Genomic DNA, 23,684 nt, shown 5'->3' with positions numbered 1-23,684 from the left:
TTTAGACCTTTATTCCTTTATATGTAATCTTTTTCCTCTACCCACTTTGAAGATTTTCTATTGGTTTTTTATATCTTGTGACATATGTATCTTAATTGGTTTTAGTTATCTTGTTGGAGGTTTAATGGCTTTTAAAAATATGTGAATGCTCAAAATAGCCAAAGTTATCCTGAGCAAAAAGAACAAAACTGGAGGAATCATATTACCTGGCTTCAAATTATACTACAAAGCTATAGTAACCAAAACAGAATGGTACTGGCATAAAAAACAGACACATAGAGCAGTGAAACAAAATACAGAACCAACAAACAAATCCACACCTATAGTGAACTCATTTTTGACAAAGGTGCCAAGAACATACACTAGGGAAAGGACAGTCCATTCACAAAATGGTGCTGGGACAACAGGGTATCCACATGTAGAAAAAAGAAAATAGATGCCTATTTATCAACATATACAAAAATCAAATCAAGGAGGCCTCAATGATTCAGTGATGTTTGATGAGTGGTGGTGTTTAGTGTTGATTTCTGAGAAAGAGCATTTCGAGAAGAAGGGACACAAGTATGAAGCCCCTGAGGCAATTCTTGAACTAGCATGCGATGAGCCAGGCGTTTTAGAACAAACAGGCAGGCAAAATCAGATCACTCAAATGATTATAGGACTTTATAAGGCTTTTGGTCTTACTCTGAATGAGACAAGAAGTCACTGAAAAACCTGGAGCAGAAGAACCACATGATCAAATTTACATTTCAGCAGGTTCTCTCTGGCTGCTACCTTGAGAATAGGGATACGTGGAGAAATGGAAAAAATAATTAGAAGTTGATGGCAATTATCCTGGCAAGCTAATGCAGCAGTTTAAACAAGTGTGGCAGAAGTGATGACAAAGGATTAGATTCTTTGTTTTTGAAGACAGAGTCTATAAAATTTGCTGAGATGAGATGTGAAAGAGAGAAAATATTGACTCCATGTTTTTTGTCTAAGCATCTGAAAGTCTGAAGTGCTCATTAACAGAAGGAAAGACTGTAGAAAAAACTGATTTGGGGATGGAAAGGAAGATGAGTAATTTGCTTTGGACAAGTTAGTTCAAGTTCTTGTTAGACGTTCAAATGAAGATGTCAAGTAGGCTATTTTAGAAAGGATTCCGGAGACCAGGGTTGGGTTCTGAGCTAAAGGATTAAACGTTGGCATCATCAGCATGCAGAAAGTAAGGCCATGACCAGATGAACTTACCTAAAAAGTAAGACTAAAAAGAGAAAGAAAAACATAAATTTAGACCCTTACTTCATACCCTACACAAAAATTAACTTATAATTAATTGATCGTAGAGCAAAAACTTAAGAACTATAAATACTGAGATACTGAGACACCAACTGTACCAAATGCAAGAAACCAAAGTGGGTTAATCAACCATTATTCTGTCTTTATGTATTTCTTTACTTAGATTATTACATCTATAATGATGATCACCTGCTATCAATTTCTATATTGCCATTTTAAATGAAACCAAATTAAATACTGAGTCACTATCACTCTGAATAGGCAGAAACTTAAGTGAAAACATCATTAATCCTCTCACCTTCTCCCTAGATTTTTGGTCATGTTTTTAAATATAACTGACATTTGAAGAAAAAAGGTTTACATAACTAGATATATGTAAACAGATGTACATAAATAAATTATATATATGAACACATATGAATAATCAGCCTTATTTGTCTCTATTGAACCATTTGGATACATTATCAGTAAGGAGACTACATAAGATCACCAGAAAAACCAGCATGATTGTTTAAAGATTGAAGATGATCAGTTTTAATGCCGCTGCTCTGGCCCTGGGAACTAACAACCTGGACACCCACTCAAGAGACTTAATCTGAAAGTTGGTAAATTCAAAGATGACAGGAGGATAAATTTACAATGATGGGAAGAAACCAGCGTAAAAAAGCTGAGAATACTCAAAGTCAGAACGCCTCTCCCTCTAAAGATGATCACAGTTCCACATCGACAATGGAACAAGGCTTGATGGAGAACGAGCACATCCCAATGACAGAATCACTCTTCAAGGAATGGATAATAACAAACTTCAGTGAGTTAAAAGAACATGTTGTAGCCCAACGTAAAGAAACTAGGAACTTTGAAAAAAGGTTTGATAAAATCCTATTGAGAAGAGACAACTTAGAGAGGAGTATGAGTGAATTAATGGAACTGAAGAATACAATACAGGAACTCCGAGAAGTATGCACAGGTTTAAACACTCGAATTGTTCATGCAGAAGAAGGGATATCAGAGGTCAAAGTCCAACTTAATGAAATAAAACGTGAAGAAAAGGTTAGAGAAAAAAGGATAAAAAGGAATGAGCAAAGTCTCCAAGAAATGTGGGACTATGTGAAAAGACCAAATTTACGCTTGATAGGTGTACCTGAATGCGACAGAGAGAATGAATCCAAGCTGGAAAATACCCTTCAGGATATTAGTCAGGAAAATTTTCCTAAACTAGCAAAGCAGGTCAACATTCAACCCCAGGTAATACAGAGAACACCACAAAGATATTCCTCAAGAAGAGCCACCGCAAGGCACATAATCGTTAGATTCACCAGGGTTGAAATGAAGGAGAGGATACTAAGGGCAGCCAGAGGGAAAGGTCAGGTTACCCACAAAGGCAAGCCTATCAGACTTACAGCAGATGTCTCAGCAGAAACTCTACAAGCCAGAAGAGAGTGGGGGCCAATATTCAACATCCTCAAAGAACAGAACCTTCAGCCCAGAATTTCATATCCAGCCAAACTAAGCTTCACAACTGAAGGAAAAATAAAATCTTTTATGAACAAGCAAGAACTCAGAGATTTTATTACCACCAGGCCTGCTTTACAAGAGCTTCTGAAAGAAGCATTACACACAGAAAGAAACAACCAGTAGTAGCCTTTCTAAAAATATACCAAAAAGTAAAGAGCACCAACATAAAGAAGAATTTACACCAACAAATGGATAAGCCAGTTAACATCAAATGGCAGTAACCCTAAATTTAAATCGACTAAATCCCCCAATCAAAAGACACAGCCAAAACCCAATGGCATGTTACATCCAGACCTGTTTCACATGCAAGGATACACAAAGACTCAAAACAAAGGGATGGAGAAAGATTTACCAACCAAATGGAGAGCAAAAATAAATAATAAATAAATAAAAAACAGGAGTTGCAAATCTCGTATCAGATAAAATAGATTTTAAAGCAACAAAGATATAGTGGTAAAAGGATCAATGCAACAACAAGAGCTAACGATCCTAACACCCAGATACATAGAGACTTAGACTCAATGAGACAGAAAATTAATAAGGATATCAAGGACTCGAACTCAGATCTGAAACAAGTAAACTTAATAAATATTTATAGAGCTCTCCACTTTAAATACACAAAATATACATTCTTGTCAATACCACATCATACCTACTCATAAGTTTAAATGAAACATTGATTGGCCATTATTAATACCCAATATTTTTCAGAATAAAGCAATATTTCCGTTTACTCTCCCTCTTTCTCTTCCTCTTTCTTCCTTTCCTTTACTTATTTTTTTTTTCTTTTCTTCTCTCAAAAAAAAGAAATCAACTTGTAAACCTCTAGATCCAGGTCGGCAATGTCTCTCTCATTGCTTGATTTCCTTCCTTCCCTTCCCTCCGTCCCCTCTTCTTCCCTTCCTTCCTTCCTTCATCTCTTCCTTCCTCCCTACCGTCCTCCTTCCCTGCCTTCCTCCCTAAAAAAAAAAATAAAAATAAAGATTGAAGATTTGAGACCTTGGACAGTGTGATATTTTCAGTTTAGAGACAAGAGGAAGAACTAACAAAGGAGACTAAGAAGTGGTGCCCAGTGGACAAGGATAAAATCAGGAGAGGGCAGCATTCCAGAATGCAAATGAACCATGGTCAGTGCTGCTGATAGAGCATGCAACATGAAGACTAACCACTGGCAACACACACTCACCAGTGATCTTACGAATGTCAGGTTTAATGAAATGGTGACAACAGCCTTATTGAAATGGTTTGATAGGCCAATAGTTGAAGAGGCTTCATACTTTGCTAAATAATTATAAACCAAGAGAGGAAAAGAGTTGAAAAAAGCAGATTCCTGAGGTCAGCTTTTGTTGTTGAAAATTTAAAACCCTCAGTCAATTCTAAGGACTGAGCCAATTCAGAAAAGCAGAGTTCAATGATTGAAGGGAATCTTAAGACTTCTTAATGAAAGAAATTGGAAATTCACTGCAAGAATTCTGAGGCTGTATCATATGTTGCCTTCTGAAAGACCTGTAGCTATTCCCCAGATAACAGTCCTCAGAGAAAAAGACACACATCCATATTATTTGAGACTTTTAAGTTTGGAGCCTGAAATAGTATTAATATCCGGGTACCCAAAAAGACACAGTGGTTCATGGGATAAAGTGGGAAGTTTTTGCTTTATGCTTAGGTTGTTTTTGTTTTTTGTTTGTTTGTTTGTTTGTTTGAGTCAGAGTCTCACTCTGTTACCCAGGCTGGAGTAGTTCAGTCATGTGATCTCCGCTCACTGCAACTTCCGCCTCCCGGGTACAGTGATTCTCATGCCTCAGCCTCCCGAGTAGCTGAAATTACAGATGCATGCCACCACACCTGGCTAATCTTTGTATTTTTAATAGAGGCAGGTTTTACCATGCTGGCCAGGCTGATTTCAAAGTGATCCGACCTCAAGTGATCCGACCACCTTGGCCTCCCCAAGTTCTGGGATTACAGGCATGAGCCAGCACACAGCCCTTTTTGGGGTTTTGTTTGTTTCTTTTTAGAGATAAGATCTTGCTTAATTGCCCAGGCTGAAGTGCAATGACACGGTCATGGCTCACTGCAAACTTGAATTTCTGGGCTAAAGCAATCGTGCCTGAGCCTTCTGGGTAGCTGTAACTACAGGCACACACTACCACAAGCAGCTAATTTGAGCCACCTCAACAGAACTGGAGTATGAGTTTTTGAAGGTCAGATGATACACAGAGCTTTGGCTCATGTCCAATCCAAAGGGGGATCTAATGGGTTTATCGTTACCTCTTCCTGAAAGTGTAATCGAAATCAAAAGGTTCAACCACTGGCAGGACTCTCAAGTTGCTTCCTGACCTGTATGCCAAGGGACATTATTGTAAGCAGGACCAAGAGGAGGCTTCTGAAACTCTACTCTCCTGGCAATAACACGAATAAAACATAATAACTGCACTCTCTAGGAAACAGAATTGGTCACTGTCACAACAAAAAACTCAAAAGTTCCAGGCGGTGGTGGTCCATTTTATATCTTTATTCAGTTAACCTAACTGGCCCCTGTCAAAACCAGATGAATTATAGGATGAATGCACATTAGCATAAACCTTAAGTCACTCTTGCACATTTGCTCTTGAATGTGATATCTCACTGAGCAGAATGTGGTTTCTAGCACTTTGTATGTGGCTTTTGATTTGGCTAGTGCTTTTTAACCTACACTCATTGTGGGGGGAAATCAAAACAATTTGCTTTGGTGTGGTAAAAACAACACTACTTCACTGTTTTATGTCAGGGCTATGTCATTTCTACTCTCAGTTTAACTGGCATTTTGCAAAACATCATGTTAATTCAATATATTAATAATATTACATAAATTGGTACCCATAAGCAGGAAGTGGCAAGTTCCTTAAGTATACAGTAAAATACTGTAACATTGAACAGAAGTAAAATACTGGAAGAAGAGAGAGAAACCTCAGCAGATTCAAAGACCTATTGCATAGATGAGGTTTTTAGGGGTCAAATGCTTCTGGTCCTTTTGTCAAACATCCTTAAAGAAAATAGCATGTTGCCCTATATACATTTCCTATCACTAAAAGGGAAACACAGTATTTGGGGGGCCTACTGGGGTTTCGGAGTCAACATATTCCACATTTGAGGACGTTTCTCTGACTCACTTAAGGAGTTTGCAAAGGCTACTTGTCTCAAGTGGAACCCAGAACAAAAAAGGGGTCTACAGCAGGTGTAGGGTCTGACCCAAGCTTCTCATTCATTGTGCCAGATGATGCAGCAGAATTCAAAGCTGCTACAGGCATGCATAGCAGGCAGCACAGGAATCTGTGCATGTCTCTCACAAGCCCATCCTTCTGCCTGAAAAACAAAACAGCAAGTGCAGAAGACTAATACAAACATAAAGCCCCTCTAGGCATAAGCACTTCTAAGCACAAGACCCTGTGCATCTGTGAAAGTCAAATGCCCACAAAGCCAGCCATGATTCGAGGGCATAAGCAAATCTGAGTGGCTCAAAGGGTGGGCAGTATTGCACACAAACATGTGCTTCCTTAGATTATTTTAACTGTATTTTCTCTTGGTCAGCACCTTGCCTGATGCACGTCATCCTTCCATTTTGGACTTGAATGAACCAAACTGTGGGCACGAGCTCTGACTTTCATAACCACCACCGAGGGACTGGATGATGCAAAGCAAAACAGCAGAGATGGTAGTTCTGCCTCAGGTAAACCCTGGCCATTGGGAAATCAACGACAGAAGACTGCTGAGCAGATACATTCTCCCTCCCCTCTCTCTTCCATGGACTAATGCTGGCTCTGTTTCCCCTTGTAGCCCTTCTGGAAAAGTACTGGAAGCAAAGTGCATGCATCTGATGAACACCATATTGTCTCTCTCACCTCACTGTGAAGTGGTCATCAGCAGGGTCATATCACGCATCACAACACATGGTTTCACATCCGCTCTTGCCTCAATTTCCACATTTCCCAGCCATTGCTACCCTGGGCTTATCTTCCAAATAAGTGTCATCACTTCAATATTAGACATTGGCTCTAGTTTCTAGACTCCTAAGGCTATGATGTTCATCAGTTTTATAATTATTTATGCATTTTTCTGTGGGTTTATAATACGGTAATTTAGATATGCATTTAGAAAGGGCATTAAAATATTGTATAAAAATCACATTTTAATGAAGTAGTTGGTAACTAACTCAGTTTTTTAATGAAATGCCGTTTTGTTTATATAATAACCAACTAGAAATATCACAATAGAATATATTACAATTTAAAAATTATATGCAAATATACAAAAATCTTTTATATTTATATGCTTTTTAAAATGTATCAAAGTAGGTACCATCTGATTGATGTTCCATCTTATCTTCCCATCACACATCTAATATGGCTTCCTCAGGGCTATATTACAGTGGTATTTCCCTTACGATCATAGAATGGCCACACTTTTACTCTGAGAAATGCTGCTTCTTAGATAATGCTGTAATCTTAGGTTGAAACCAGAAAAGAAAAAGTTATGCTACTTTAGATTTTTGTGATGACGTTTCATTTTCATTGGTTTACCACCCCCATATAGTTCATTGACTCCTATTCACCAATTTATTTGTTTATCAAAATATTTTTGAATACCTATTCTATGTGGTGTCTTTTAGGTCCCGGGAGCCAACAGTAAGCAAGACCTGTAGGATCTCCACTTTTATGGTGCTTACATTGTACCAGGAAAGATATACAATAAACAATGAAATAACTAAGTCAGATGTAGAGATGATTTATCCCAAGGTTTAGATAACATTGTAAAAATTTCACAACCCCAAGAATTTGTAATACAGTCCGTAGAATTTACTTGTTTAATGATTGTATACATTTTCTTCCTATAATAGAACTTGCTGTTACTGTTGTCAACACAATTTCTGTCATTAGATATTTACAACTGGATTATAATAAAACATGTATTTAAGATGTTTTCTATCATTAATATATAGATTTCATAGATGCCATTTAAACATTTGCAAAGAAATTAAATCAAATAATTTTTATAATGTCTACACTATTTTTACATAGAGTATTTTTTTAAGGTAGGAAAGATTCAAGTTCTTTTACGTGAAGTTTAAAAATAATTTCAAGAATGGAAGACAGAGGAGATAATTGGCAATTCAGGGGCTCTGAGATGGTTTAGAAAAGAAAACCCTGAAATATTTGACATCAGATCTCAACTTCAAAAAAGGTTTTAACTCAGAAACATTAAGAAATACTTTTCTAACTCTGTGTTGAGACTTATGACAGCACTGAAGAGGTCATCGTGTTTCTTCCTTCATCCCTGTTATAGAAATGACTTTTTTCTCAACTGTTCACATACTTGTATTAAATTTAATAATCCTTAGTATTGTTTATGGTAAACATATACAAAATGTGTTCTAAATGTATTTGTCACTCTTCAGTATTATTCTGTCCGTCTTCTTTTAATAATAATTGTTGGCTTAAACTAAACATAAAATTAGACTTCATGATGGAATAAAAACTACCCCAAAGATAAAACCTCATTATTGATTTAGAATTGAGTGTCCTTATTATCAAAAAGATTACATGTTTAAGCACACTGAGGTACATATGTGTGGTACAAATTATAGTAGAAAAGAGCAATGGTTTTCTGAGATAAGGTATCACTTCTTAACAATTATGAAGATAATATTTTTTTAAGTAAAACATGATATGAAATGTATATGTGAAATACACATGGCTTCACAGTTTTGAGAAATTTTTTACTATATTTTTCATATTTTGGCAGCTTGTGAAGATATGATCAAGATTATGTTATTGCCAATGTCTTTTAAGTGTTTCATATACCCATACACACACATATATAGATGCTTTATCTAGACTAACTTTACGTAAAAGACTTTTCTAGGTATGCTTTCAGAAATTACTCAAACACATTCACTACAGAAAACCCAGTGGAAAGTATAAAATGTTCCAGACACTATCAGTTTGTTTTCTCCCAAAAGACACACACGATGTCCTACTTGTGAATCCATAGAGTTTAGAGTTTTAGGTCTTTCACTCAGCATCTAATCTGACATAAAATGAAAAGAAAGATGTCTTTTAGCTTCTTGCTTCTCCAAATTAGGATGAATGAGTGAAATGAAAGATACATGTTTCCAACAACGTGGGAAACCATGACAATTGGTGCATTGTCCAGCCTCTTAGGAATCCAAAATGAAATGATTAGGAATAGAAAGAAAATGGCCCACAACAAGAGGAAGGAGATCACAGTTTGCAAAGCCTTTATGTGGACCTTGATGCTGGGATCTTGAGATCCTTTGCCATGGAGCCGCATCTTCTTGAGATGTTTACACAGAGAACAGATTAGCATCAGAAAAGATACCAGGGACAGAGCAAAGGGTATGAAGCTCCACAGGGTGGTTACAGTCATATATGAAAGATGTATTACATTCCTCAGTTTGATCTTCCCAGTCATGTTTCCTTCATGTTCTTCTGTCCACATACTCTCATCCATGTTTACCAAAAGAAGATGACAAACCAAAAATAACAAAGGCCCCAAAAGTATCACCAGAATGACACTGTTAAGTTTCCTTTTCAGATGAAGAAAAATAAGATTGGAGAAACTGGCAATCTTGAGCAAATAAAATATGCTGAGGCTAGTAGCAAGCCACATGCTGAAATGGTTGGTTACTGCCCAGGCATTAAAAGAAGCAATTCTTAATTCCACAGTATAAAACTCTGGAATGAACACTTTAAAATACCAGTTTAGTGATAAAACCCAGAGCAAACCAACTCTAGAGACCGCCAGAGCAGTGAGAATTTGGTCAGCTAAGGAAATCTTTTTTTTCTTGACCCAGTCAACCAAATTTACCAGTGCTATAAAGCCATTGGCAAAATTTCCAAGAATGAATAAAATCAATATTAAAATTGAAGTAAGTATGGGTAGAAAAATTATCATGTCTTAACCAATAAAAAGAAAAAATGTAAGTTTAATATCACTGGTTGTGATTTCTTTAATACCCTGACCTTAAATTTTGTGTGCACCTTTAAAAGAATGTGCAGTAACATTCTTTTTACTTTTAAATACTGTGACCAGTGTCAAATAAGAAAGCACCAGCTGATGCTAATGGATGAGTTTGATGTCATCTTTATGGAAAGCATTCTTATTTTCAAAACAGCTCAAATTAACTCATCCATTCAATGTCCATTCTGGTGATAGGCTTGAATTACTCATAATGAAGTTGAAGTGAAACCTAAATGTTCATTTGCCAGCATGCAAATAAAGACGTATTCTCTTTCAATGTTTTGCAGTGTTTTCCTTGTTTAACCTATACATAATTTGTGTTCAGCAACTTCAGTTGTCAGATAGGGAAATTTTACCACACAGTCCATAGTTCATACAGTAAATGTCTTAATTTCTTTAAGATAACTTAGTCATAACTAGGATCATCATCATAATGGCTTTAATATTTATGCTAGATTTAAACAGACAGAATCCAAACTTACAAGTCAAAATCATCCTAGGTTTTTTGGGACCCACAAGAAAACCAATATACTTTAAAATCTGATTGCTGCTAACCAATATTTTTGTATGAATTTGTTGTTACCATGCTCATAAATACATACACCCACACAAGCACACACATAGAGAGAGGGAGAGAGAGAAACACACACCCACTCTCACACCCCTAAGGGATGGGAGGAATTATTTTCTTATACTTTCCAAAATGTTAAATAAGTTTCCTGGAGGTCATCCACATGAAACTAGTCCTATTTTCCTACTGAGGGTTTTCAGACCCTAAGAAAAAGTATCAAACATCAAACATACCTCTCATGGTTAAGCATTTGGTAAACTTACCCTCAGGTCTACTCACTGTTTAAATATTTATTATTTAATTAAAATATTCAACAATTTTGTAAATATTCCTGGGTACCTCCATGGAAAACAGCAATGACTTTCTGAGATGTCAGTTCTTAACGATTATAAATAAAGATAATAAATTTTTGAGTGAAATATGATAGTGTGAAATACATATGGCTTCATGGTTTTGATAAATTTTCCTACTATATTTTCCATAACTTGGCTATTTTTCTTTTGCCCCCAAATTCCTAACAAAATATAGGTGAACATATTTCCCCACACTCCTGCTTTAGCATAGTACTTATGTCAGTTAGGATTTTCTACTAAAGAAATCCCTACAAAATTATGTTAGATATTTTTTATCTCATGTATCTTTGGATGCAGTTTTTCTAAACTGAATTTGTTGGATGGCTCTGGTGACTTGAGATGGGCCGAGTTCTGCATCTTCGAGCTAGTTAGAGTTTGGCCAATTTAGGCTGGATCAGGCAGAGGCAAACTGACTTCATTAGTTTTCATTCTCATTCTAGGGACAGTGTACTAGCCAGGTGATAATCTCATGGTCAATGGAAAAGAGCAGGAAACCCCAATGTAGAAAGAATCTCAAATCTCTGCGTGAAGCCTACCAATTTTCTGTTCATCAAAGAAAGTTATGTGAGGGAGCTCTGAGTCCAGGGGATAGGTAATCATCTGGCTTGCGTTGGGAAGATACTGCAAGATTATATGCCATACATAGGCATAGTCCTATATGTTCCTGTTCATGGCTCCTTGGACTCAACTTTATGTTTCTGAAATTTGGTTACATAGTTGTACATTTATGTGATTCATTTCTTTTCACTTATCTATATTATTCCATTGTATAAATGTATTGTAGGCGGAGTGCAATCCCAGCACTTTGGGAGTCCAAGGCAGTAGATCACCTGAGGTCAGGAGTTCAAGACCAGCCTGGACAACTTGGTGAAACTCTGTCTCTACAAAAAAAAAAAAAAAATTAGTGGGTTATGGTGGCAGGCACCTATAATCTCAGCTACTTGGGAGGCTATATAGCAGGAGAATTTCTTGAACTTGGGATGCAGAGGTTGCAACGAGCTGAGATTGTGCCACTGCACTCCAACCACGGTGAAAGAGTAGAACTCCTTCTCAAAAAAAAAAAACAATGTGTTATAATGATTCATTCATCCTTAGTTGATATATATGTGGGAGTTTTCCTTTTCGAACAGTTATGAATAATTCTAGCATGACCATTCTTTCACATATCATTTGGTTCATATCTTTTGGATATATAACTAGGAAGAGAATTACAGGGGCATTAAATATGTCTTTAAAATTCTCCTCAGAGACAGAAAAATCCACATATAAATTAACTAATTTTTCTTTTTTATACCTTTACTTACAGTCTATATATATAGCTATTTATATATATCTTATTAATTACATACTTAAACCAATAAGACATCATTATTTTATAGTCAAAATTTATTTAGAATTATGTACATGTTTACCATTTCCATTATTTTTTATTCCTTCATGCATGTTCAGCTTTATATTTTTAGTGATTTTCCTTTTATCTAAAAAATATTCTTTTGAAATTCTGTTTATTAAAGCTCACTATGGTTTGAAACACACTGAAGAGATTATTCCATTTAATTCAAGCTTCAATTTTGTCTGCTGAAAATTATATTGTCATTTGAACATGTTCCTTCATATATAATCTTTTTCCTCTACCTATTTTGAATATTTTCTATTGGTCTTTGATATCCTGTGCCATTTCTATCTTAATTGTTTTAGTAATTTTGTTTGAGGTTTAATGGCTTCTAAAAATATATGGATGGCTCAGAATAGCCAAGATTATTCTGAGCAAAAAGAACAAAACTGGAGGAATCACATTACCTGACCTCAAATTACACTACAGAGCTATAGTAACCAAACAGCATGATACTGACAAATAAACAGACATATACAACAGTGAAATGTAATAGAGAACCCAGATACAAATCCACACTTATAGTAAACTCAGTTTTGGCAAAGGTGCCAAGAACATACACCGGGGAAAGGACAATGTCTTCACTAAATGGTGCTGGGAAAACTGAATATCCATATGGAAAAAAATGCTATTTTTTCCCAGGACCACTTAGTGAAGACATTGTCTTTTTCCCAGTGTATGACTAGATGCTTATTTATGACCATATACAAAATCAAAAAAAGGAGGCCTCAATGATTCAGTGGTGTTTGAGGGGTGGTAGTGTTTACAGTTGATTTCTGAGAAAGAGAATTACGAGAAGAAGGGACATGAGTATGAAGTTCCCGAGGCAATGCTTGTCATATACAAGAAATTCTACAAAGGTCAGTGTTGCTAGTATAGGATGAGCCAGGTATTTTAGAACAGACAGGGAAATAAAATCAGATCATTAAAATAATTCTATGACTTTGTAAGGATTTTGGCCTTACTCTGAAGGAGATGAGAAGCCACTGAAATATCTGGAGCAGAAAAACCTCATGATCCAATTTGCATTCAACAGGCTCTGTCTGGCTTCTATCTTGAGAATACATTGGGAGAATTGCAAAACTAGAAAAAATAATTAGGAGTTGATGGCAATTATCCTGGCAAGATAATGCAGAAGTTTACACAAGTGTGGCAGAAGTGATGACAAGGGATTAGATTCTTTGTTTTTGAAGACAGAGTCTATAAAATTTGCTGAGATGAGATGTGAAAGAGAGAAAATATTGACTCCATGTTTTTTGTCTAAGCATCTGAAAGTATAAAGTGTTCATTAACAGAAGGAAAGACTGTAGGAAAAACATATTTGGGGATGGAAAAGAAAATGAGTAATTTGGTTTGGACAAGTTAGTTCAAGTTCTTGTTAGACGTTCAAATGAAGATGTCAAGTAGGCTGCTTTAGAAAGGATTCTGGAGAGCAGGGTTGGGTTCTGAACTAAAGGATTAAACGTTGGCATCATCAGCATGCAGAAAGTAAGGCTGTGACCAGATGAACCTACCTAAAAAGTAAGACTAAAATGAGAAAGGAAAACATAAATTTAGACCCCTATTTCATAACATACACAAAAATTAACTAATAATTAATTCATCATAGAGCAAAACTTAAGAACAGTGATTACAGAGATGCTGACACACTAACTGTACCAAATGCAAGAAACCAAAATGGGTTAATCAACCATATCCATATATTTCTTACTTAGATCATTATGTCTATAATGATAATCCCCTGCCTATTGATCTATCAATTTCTACATTGCTATTTTAAATAAAACTAAATTAGATACTGAGTCACTATCACTCTGAATAGACAGAAAGTCAAGTGAATTGATCCTCCCACCTTCTCTCTAGATTTTTGGTCATGTTATTTTTAAATATAACTAACATTAGAAGAAAAAAGGTTTACATAATTAGATACATATAAACAGATGTACATAAATAATAATATATATGAACACATATGAATAATCAGCCTTATTTCTCTCTGTTGAACTATTTGGCTACATTATCAGTAAGGGAACTTCATGAAATCACCAAAAAAAGCACGACTGATTAAAGATTGAAAAATTGAGATCTTGGACAGTGTTTTATTTTCAGTTTAGAGACAAGCAGAAGAACTGAAAAAGGAGACTGCAAGTGGTGCCCAGTGAACAAGGATAAAACTAGGAGAGAGCAGCATCCTGAAATGCAAATGAACTATGTTCAATGCTCCTGATAGAGCATGCAACATGAAGACTAACCACTGGCAACACACACTCACTGGTGCTCCATCTTACAAATGTCAGATTCAATTAAGTGGTGACAACACCCTTGCAGCCCTTCTGGAAAGTACTGGGAGCCAAGTGCACACATCTGATGACCGCCATGCTGTTTCTCTCACATCACTGTGAAGTCGTCATCAGCAGAGTCATATCACACATCACAACACATAGTTTCACATCTGCTCTTGCCTCAATTTCCACATGTCCTGGGCCATTGTTGCCCTGGACTTACCTTCCAAATAAATGTCATCACTTAGATATCAGACATTGGCTCTAGTTCTAGACTCCTAAAACTATGATGTTCATCAGTTGTATAAAAATTATTTATCCATTTTTTCTGTTTATAATACGGCAATTTAAATGTTCATTTACAAAGGGCATTAAAATATTATATAAAGATCACATTTTATTAAGGTAGTTGGTAACTCAGTTTTTAAATGAAATGTCATTTTGTTTATATAGCAACCAGCTAGAAATATAAAAAAAAAATTTCACTCACAATTGAAAATATACAAAAATCTTTTATATTTATATGCTTTTTAACATGTATCACAGTAGCTACCATCTGATTGATGTTCCACCTTATCTTCCCATCACACATCTAATATGGCTTCCTCAAGGCTATTTCCCTTACAATCATAGAATAGCCACACTTTTGCTCCCCTAGAATTGCTTCTTCTTAGATAATCCTGTAACCTCAAGTTGAAAGCAGAAAAGAAAAATTCATGTAACTTTAAATTTTGTGATGAAGTTTCATTTTCATTGGTTTACCACTCCCATATAGTTCACTGACTCCTAATCACCAATTTATTTGTTTATCAAAATATTTTTGAATCCCTATTCTATGTGGTGTCTTTTAGGTCGCGGGAGCCAACAGTAAGTAAGATCTGTAGGATCTCCACTTTTATGGTGCTTACATTGTACCTGGAAAGATAAAGGATAAACAATGAAATAACTAAGTCAGATGTAGAGATGTTTTATCTCAAGCTTTAGATAACATTATTAAAATTTCATAACCCCAAGAATTAATATAGTCTGTAGAATTTAGTTGTTTAATGATGTTATACATTTTCTTCCTATAATAGAATATAAAAGTATCAACATACTTTCTCTCATTCCATTACTTGCAACTAGATTTTAATAAAACATATATTTAAGACATTTTCCACCATTAATACCTAGATTTCATAATGCCATTTTAACATTTGCAAAAAGTTAAATTCAAATGATTTTCATAATTTCTATACTATTTTTACATAAAGTATTTTTTTTAAGTAGGGAAGATTCAAATTCTTTTATGTGAAGTTTAAAAAGAATTTCAAGTATGGATGATAGGGAAGATAATTGGCAATTCCGGGACTCTGAGGTGGTTTAGAAAAGAAAGCCCTGAAATATTTGACATTAGATCTCAACTTCAAAAAAGGTTTTCTTTAACTTAAAAACTGGAAGAAATAACTTTTCTAATTGCATGTTGAGACTTACGATAGCACTGAAGTGGTCATCATCATGTTTCTTCCTTCATCTCTTTAATAGAAATGACTGTTTCCTCAACTGTTCACATATTTGTGTTAAATCTAATATTCCTCAGTACTGTTTGTGGTAGCAATACACAAAATATGTTCTAAATATATTTGCCACTATACTGTGAATCTTTTTCTAACAATAATTATGTTGGCTTTAAACTAAACATAAAATTCGGATTCATGATGAAATAAAAACTACGCCAAAGATAAAACCCCATTATTGATTTAGAATTGAGTGCCCTTACTATCAAAAAACTTAGATATTTAAGCACACTGTGGTACATATGTGTGCTACAAATTACAGTGGAAAAGAGCAATGATTTTCTGAGATAAGGTGTCAGTTCTTAACAATTACAAATAAAGATAAATTTTCAAGTGAAATATGAACATATGAAATGTATATGTGAAATACACATGGCTTCATGGTTTTGAGGAATTTCCTACTATATTTTCTATAATTTGGCAGCTTGTGAATATATGATTAAGATTATGTTATTGTCAATATCACTTAAAGGTCTCATATATACACACATATATATAATATATTTTTAGACTAACTTTAGGTAACAGACTTTTCTAGGTATGCTTTCAGAAATTACTCAAACACATTCACTACATAAAATCCAGTAGAAAGCATAAAATGTTCCAGACACTATCAGTTTGTTTTCTCCCAGAAGACACAAACAATGTCCCAAGTGTGAATCCAGAGAGTTGAGAGTTTTAGGTCTTTCACTCAGCATCTAATCTGACAAAAATCAAAAGAAAGGTGTGTTTTAACTTCTTGCATCTCCAAATTAGGATGAATGAGTCAAATGAAGGATATATATTTCCAATAGCCTGGCAAACCATGATGACTGGTTCATTCTCCAGCTTCCTAGGACTCCAAACCAAAATGATTAGAGAGCGAGGCAGAAGGTGAGTGATTTCCACATGATTAGGAATAGAAAGGAAATGACCCACAAGAAGAGGAAGGAGATCACAGTTTGCAAAGCCTTTATGTGGACCTTCATGCTGGGATCTTAAGATCCTTTGCCATGGAACTGCATGTTCTTGAGATGTTTACACAGAGAACAGATTAGCATCAGAAAAGATACCAGGGATAGAGCAAAGGGTATGAAGCTGCATAGGGTAGTCACAGTCATATATGAAAGATGTATTACATTCCCAGTTTGATCTTCCCAGTCGTTTCCTTCATGTTCTTCTGTCCACATACTCTCATCCATGTTTACCACAAGAAGATGACAAACCAAAAATGACAAAGTTCCCAACAATATCACCAGATTGTCACTGTTAAGTCTCCTTTTCAGGTGAAGAAAAATAAGGTTGGAGAAACTGGCAATCTTGAGCAAATAAAATATGCTGAGGCTAGTAGGAAGCCACATGCTGAAATGGTTGGTTACTGCCCAGGCATTATAAGAAGCAATTCGTAATTCTACACTATAAAAAGCTGGATTCAACACAGTTGAATACCAATGTAATAATAAAACCCAGAGCAAACCAACTCTAGAGACTGCTAGAGCAGTGAGAATTTGGTCAGCTGAAATCTTCATTCTCTTGACTCAGTCAATGAAATTTACGAGTGCTATGAAGCCATTGGCAAAATTTCCAAGAACAAATAAAATCAATATTAGAACTGAAAATAAAGTGGGTAGAAAAGTTATCATGTGGGAATAGAAAAACAGAAAGCAAATGCAAGCCTAATATCACAGGTTGTGATTTCTTTAATACCCTGACCTTAAATTTTATGTGCACCTGATTTCTGAATGTGCAGTAACATTCTTTTTACTTTTAAAGCTGTGACCAGTGTCAAACAAGAACGCACCAGCTGATGTTAATGGATGAGTTTGTTTTTGTCTTTATGGAAAACATTCTTAATTTCAAAACAGCTCAAATTAACTTATTCGTTCAATGTCCATTCTGGTGATAGGCTTGAATTACTCATAATGAAGTTGAAGTGAAACCTAAATATTCATTTGCCAGCATGCAAATAAAGACGTATTCTCTTTCAATGTTTTGCAGTGTTTTCCTTGTTTAACCTATACATAATTTGTGTTCAGCAACTTCAGTTGTCAGATAGGGAAACTTTGCCACCCAGTCTATAGTTCACACAGTAAATGTCTAAATTCCTTAAGATAACTTAGTCATAACTAGGATCATCATCATAACGGCTTTAATATTTATGCTAGACTTAAACAGACAGACCCAACCTTTTACATCAGAATCATCCAAAGTTTTCTTGGGAACCACAAGAAGACCAATATACTTAAAATCTGACTGCTGCTAACCAATACTTTTGTATCAATTTATTGTTCCCATGCTTATAAATACACAGACACAGGCACACACACACACACACACACACAGGGAGAGAGAGAGAGAGAGAGAGAAACACACACCCACTCTCACTCTCACACCCCTAAAGGGTGGGAGGAATTTTCTTATACTTTCCAAAATGTGAAATAAGTTTCCTGGAGGTCATCCAAATGAAATTAGTCCTATTTTCCTACTGAGGGTTTTCAGACTCTTAAAAAAAAAAGTTTCAAACATCAAACATACCTCTCATGCTTAAGCATTTGGTAAACTTATTCTCAGTTCTACTTAATGTTTAAGTATTTGTTATTCAATTAAAATGTTCAACAATTTTGTAAAGATTCCTGTGTACCACACCCTTTGACATATAATTTTGCAGTATCTTCCCACCACAAGCCAGATGATTACCTATCCCCTGGACTCAGAGCTCCCTCACATAACTTTCTTTGATGAACAGAAAATTGGTAGGCTTCACGCAGAGATTTGAGATTCTTTCTACATTGGGGTTTCCTGCTCTTTTCCATTGACCATGAGATTATCACCTGGCTAGTACACTGTCCCTAGAATGAGAATGAAAACTAATGAAGTCAGTTTGCCTCTGCCTGATCCAGCCTAAATTGGCCAAACTCTAACTAGCTCGAAGATGCAGAACTCGGCCCATCTCAAGTCACCAGAGCCATGCACCAAACTCAGTTTAAAAAAACTGCATCCAAAGATACATGAGATTAAAAAATATCTAACATCGTTTCGTAGGGATTTCTTTAGTAGCAAATCCTAACTGACATAGGTACTATGCTAAAGCAAGAGTGTGGGGAAATATGTTCACCCATGTTTTGTCAGAAATTCAGGAGCCAAAAGAAAAGTAGATTGAGAGTGGCAAAGTTTTGTCATGTGAGTTAGATAATTAAAGGTATTAAAAAAAACTTTGGAACGATCTGCATTCTGTGATAGCTTAATCTCAAATTTCTACAAGTTGCAACTAAAAGTTCCTACTTCAACTCTTTCAGAATTGTATAAAAATGTATGTAAATGATGAATTTCTTGCAAGTTATATAATGAGCATAGTAATTAATCATCTTCATGGAACATTTCTCCAGTTAATAATTGTTAAATATAATTATAATACACACTGAGAAATGGGTGAAAACAGAAATGGTAAACACAGAAATGTATCATAAACACTAATGCAACCATCATTCAGGCCAAAACATGCATGTTACATTGCAAATAGCCTAGGTCTACCTCCATGCCATTCTCCAAGCCCCTACACCTTTCTTCACATATCCTGAGGAAAGCAATAGCCATAAATTAGGATGATCATTTCCATGATGTTCTTTATACATTAACTAGGTATGCAACCCTAAACTCTATAGCATGGTTTGGCCTGCTTTAAACTGTATGTAGGCGTAGTCCTGTATGTTCACGTTCATTGCTTCTTGGACTCAACTTTACATTGCTGAAATTTAGTCGCATAGCATGTTTATGTGATTTATTTCTTGTCATTTCTCTATACTGTTTGATTGATAAATATATTGTAATGATTCATTCATCCTTAGTTGGTATATATTTAGGGGGGTTACTTTTTGAACAATTATGAATAATTTTAGTATGATCATTCTTTTATATATCATTTGATCCATTTCCTTTAGATACATACCTAAGAAGAGAATTACAAGATCATCAAATATGGCTTACAAATTCTCTTCACAGACATAGAAAATTCCAAATATACAATGACTAAAGTTGGTTTCTTATACCTTTACTTAGAGTCTATAGCTATTCCTATATACCTTATTAATTATATATTTAACCCAATAAGGCACCATCATTTTAAACAGTCAAAATTTATTTAGAATTATGCACATATTTACCACTTCCATTATTTTTTATTTCTTCATGCATGTTCAGCTTTATATATTTAGTAATTTTACTTTCATCTAAAAAATATTCTTTTGAATTTCTTTTTTTTTACTGCATTTTAGGTATTGGGGTACATGTGCAGAACATGCAAGATAGTTGCATAGGTACACACGTGGCAGTGTGATTTGCTGTCTTCCTCCCCTTCACCCACATCTGGCATTTCTCCCCATGCTATCCCTCCCCAGCTCCCCACCCCCGCCATCCCTCCCCTATTCCCCCCAATAGACCCCAGTGTGTAGTGCTCCCCTCCCTGTGTCCATATGTTCTCATTGTTCATCACCCATCTATGAGTGAGAATATGCGGTATTTCATTTTCTGTTCTTGTGTCAGTTTGCTGAGAATGATGTTGTCCAGATTCATCTATGTCCCTACAAACGACACAAACTCATCGTATTTGATGGCTGTGTAATATTCCATGGTGTATATGTGCCACATTTTCTCAGTCCAGTCTATCATTGATGGGCATTTGGGTTGGGTCCAGGTCTTTGCTATTGTAAACAGTGCTGCAATGAACATTCCTGTGCATGTGTCCTTATAGTAGAATGATTTATAATCCTTTGGATATATACCTAGTAATGGGATTGCTGGGTCAAATGGAATTTCTATTTCTAGGTCTTTGAGGAATCGCCACACTGTCTTCCACAATGGTTGAACTAATTTACACTCCCACCAGCGGTGTAAAAGTGTTCCTATTTCTCCACATCCTCTCCAGCATCTGTTGTCTCCAGATGTTTTAATGATTGCCATTCTAACTGGCGTGAGATGGTATCTCAATGTAGTTTTGATTTGCATTTCTCTGATGACCAGTGATGATGAGCATTTTTTCATATGTTTGTTGGCCTCATGTATGTCTTCTTTTGTAAAGTGTCTGTTCATATCCTTTGCCCATTTTTGAATGGGCTTGTTTGCTTTTTTCTTGTCAATCTGTTTGAGTTATTTGTAAATTCTGGGTATCAGCCCTTTGTCAGATACGTAGACTGCAAAAATTTTTTCCCATTCTGTTGGTTGCCGATTCACTCTAGTGACTGTTTGTTTTGCCTTGCAGAAGCTGTGGAGTTTGATTAGGTCCCATTTGTCTATTTTGGCTTTTGTTGCCAATGCTTTTGGTGTTTTGTTCATGAAGTCCTTGCCTATTCCTATGTCCTGAATGGTTTTGCCTAGATTTTCTTCTAGGGTTTTTATGGTGCCAGGTCTTATGTTTAAGTCTTTAATCCATCTGGAGTTAATTTTAGTGTAAGGAATCAGGAAGGGGGCCAGTTTCTGCTTTCTGCACATGGCTAGCCAGTTCTCCCAACACCATTTATTAAACAGGAAATCCTTTCCCCATTGCTTGTTTTTGTCAGGTTTATCCAAGATTGTATGGTTGTAGATATGTTGTGTTGCCTCCAATGCCTCTGTTCTGTTCCATTGGTCTATATCTCTGTTTTGGTACCAGTACCATGCTGTTTTGATTACTGTAGCCTTGTAGCATAGTTTGAAGTCTGGTAGTGTGATGCCTCCCGCTGTGTTCCTTTTGCTTAGAATTGACTTGGCTATGCAGGCTCTTTTTTGGTTCCATATGAAGTTCATGATGGTTTTTTCCAGTTCTGTGAAGAAAGTCAATGGTAGCTTGATGAAGATAGCGTTGAGTCTGTAAATTACTTTGGGCAGTATGGCCATTTTCACGATATTGATTCTTCCTAACCATGAACATGGAATGTTTCTCCATCTGTTTATGTCCTCGCTTATTTCGTTGAGCAGTGGTTTGTAGTTCTCCTCAAGAGGTCTCTTATGTTCCTTTTTAGTTGTATTCCTAGGTATTTTATTCTCTTTGTAGCAATTGTGAATGGCAATTCGTTCTTGATTTGGCTCTCTTTAAGTCTGCTATTGGTGTAGAGGAATGCTTGTGATTTTTTCACATTAATTTTAAATCCTGAGACTTTGTTGAAGTTGCTTATCAGTTTCAGGAGGTTTTCAGCTGAGACGATGGGGTTTTCTAGATGTACTATCATGGCGTCTGCAAAAAGAGACAATTTGGCTTTCTCCTTTCCTATTTGAATACCCTTTATTTCTTTTTCTTGCTTGATAGCTCTGGCTAGAACTTCCAGTACTATATTGAATAGGAGTGGTGAGAGAGGGCATCCTTCTCCAGTGCCGGATTTCAAAGGGAATGCTTCCAGTTTTTGCCCATTCAGTATGATATTGGCTGTTGGTTTGTCATAAATAGCTTTTATTATTCTGAGATACGTTCCACCAATACTGAGTTTATTGAGGATTTTTAGCATACTGGGCTTCTGAATTTTGTCAAAGGCCTTCTCTGTGTCAATTGAGATAATCATGTGGTTTTTGGTTTTGGTTCTGTTTATGTGGTGAATTATATTTATAGACTTGCGTATGTTAAACCAGGCTTGCATCCCCAGGATGAATCCTACTTGATCATGGTGGATAAGCTTTTTGATGTGCTGTTGCAATCGGCTTGCCAGTATTTTATTGAAGATTTTTGCGTCTATGTTCATTATGGATATTGGCCTGAAGTTTTCTTTTCTTGTTGAGTCTCTGCTGGTTTTTGGTATCAGGATGATGTTGGTCTCATAAAATGATTTGGGAAGGATTCTTTCTTTTTTGGATTATTTGGAAGAGTTTCAGAAGGAATGGTAACATTTCCTCTTTGTGTGTCTGGTAGAATTCGGTTGTGAATCCATCTGGACCCGGGCTTTTTTTGTGTGGTAGGCTCTTAATTGCTACCTCAACTTCAGACCTTATTATTGGTCTATTCATAGTTTTGGCTTCCTCCTGGTTTAGGCTTGGGAGGACACAAGTGTCCAGGAATTTATCCATTTCTTCCAGGTTTACTAGTTGATGTGCATAGAGTTGTTTGTAATATTCTCTGATGATGGTTTGAATTTCTGTGGAATCTGTGGTGATTTCCCCTTTATCGTTTTTTATTGCATCTATTTGGTTATTCTCTCTTTTCTTTTTTATCAATCTGGATAGTGGTCTATTTTGTTGATCTTTTCGAAAAACCATCTCTTGGATTTATTGATTTTTTGAAGGGTTTTTCGTGTCTCTATCTCCTTCAGTTCTGCTCTGATCTTAGTTATTTCTTGTCTTCTGCTAGGCCTGCCTTACAAGAGCTCCTGAAGGAAGCACTAAATGTGGAAAAGAATGGCTAGTATCAGCCACTGCAAAAACTGACCAAATGGTAAAGACCATTGACACAATGAAGAAACTGCATCAACTAATGAGCAAAACAACCAGCTAGTATCAAAATGGCAGGATCAAATTCACACATAAAAATGAAACACCGCATATTCTCACTCATAGGTGGGTGATGAAAAATGAGAACACATGGACATGGAAAGGGGAGTACTAAACACTGGGGTTTATTGGGGGAAAACGGGAGGGCCAGTGGGAGGGGGAGGTGGGGAGGGATAGCCTGGGGAGAAATGCCAAGTGTGGGTGAAGGGGAGAAGAAAAGCAAAGCACACTGCCATGTGCGTACCTACGCAACTGTCTTGCATGCTCTGCTCATGTACCCCAAAACCTAAAATC

The 23,684-nt window shown here is 36.0% G+C and overlaps 1 protein-coding gene, 1 long non-coding RNA gene and 1 pseudogene across 2 annotated transcripts in view; all 3 read right to left on the bottom strand.

Moving 5' to 3' along the window:
* Window positions 1-23,684, bottom strand: part of LOC144577837 (uncharacterized) — a 135,033-nt gene that overhangs the window by 50,239 nt on the left and 61,110 nt on the right. The window lies entirely within an intron of this gene.
* LOC100395492 (taste receptor type 2 member 50-like) lies at window positions 7,117-12,038 on the bottom strand. Its single transcript, XM_009003321.5, has one exon. It carries the CDS (start codon window positions 9,742-9,744, stop codon window positions 8,845-8,847), a length of 900 nt encoding a protein of 299 aa, XP_009001569.3. The 5' UTR covers window positions 9,745-12,038; the 3' UTR covers window positions 7,117-8,844.
* LOC100413580 (taste receptor type 2 member 50-like) lies at window positions 16,657-20,012 on the bottom strand (annotated as a pseudogene).

This window comes from Callithrix jacchus, chromosome 9, assembly GCF_049354715.1.
Source record: "Callithrix jacchus isolate 240 chromosome 9, calJac240_pri, whole genome shotgun sequence".
Lineage (NCBI taxonomy): Eukaryota > Metazoa > Chordata > Mammalia > Primates > Cebidae > Callithrix > Callithrix jacchus.
This window is presented reverse-complemented; position numbering and strand designations above follow the sequence as displayed.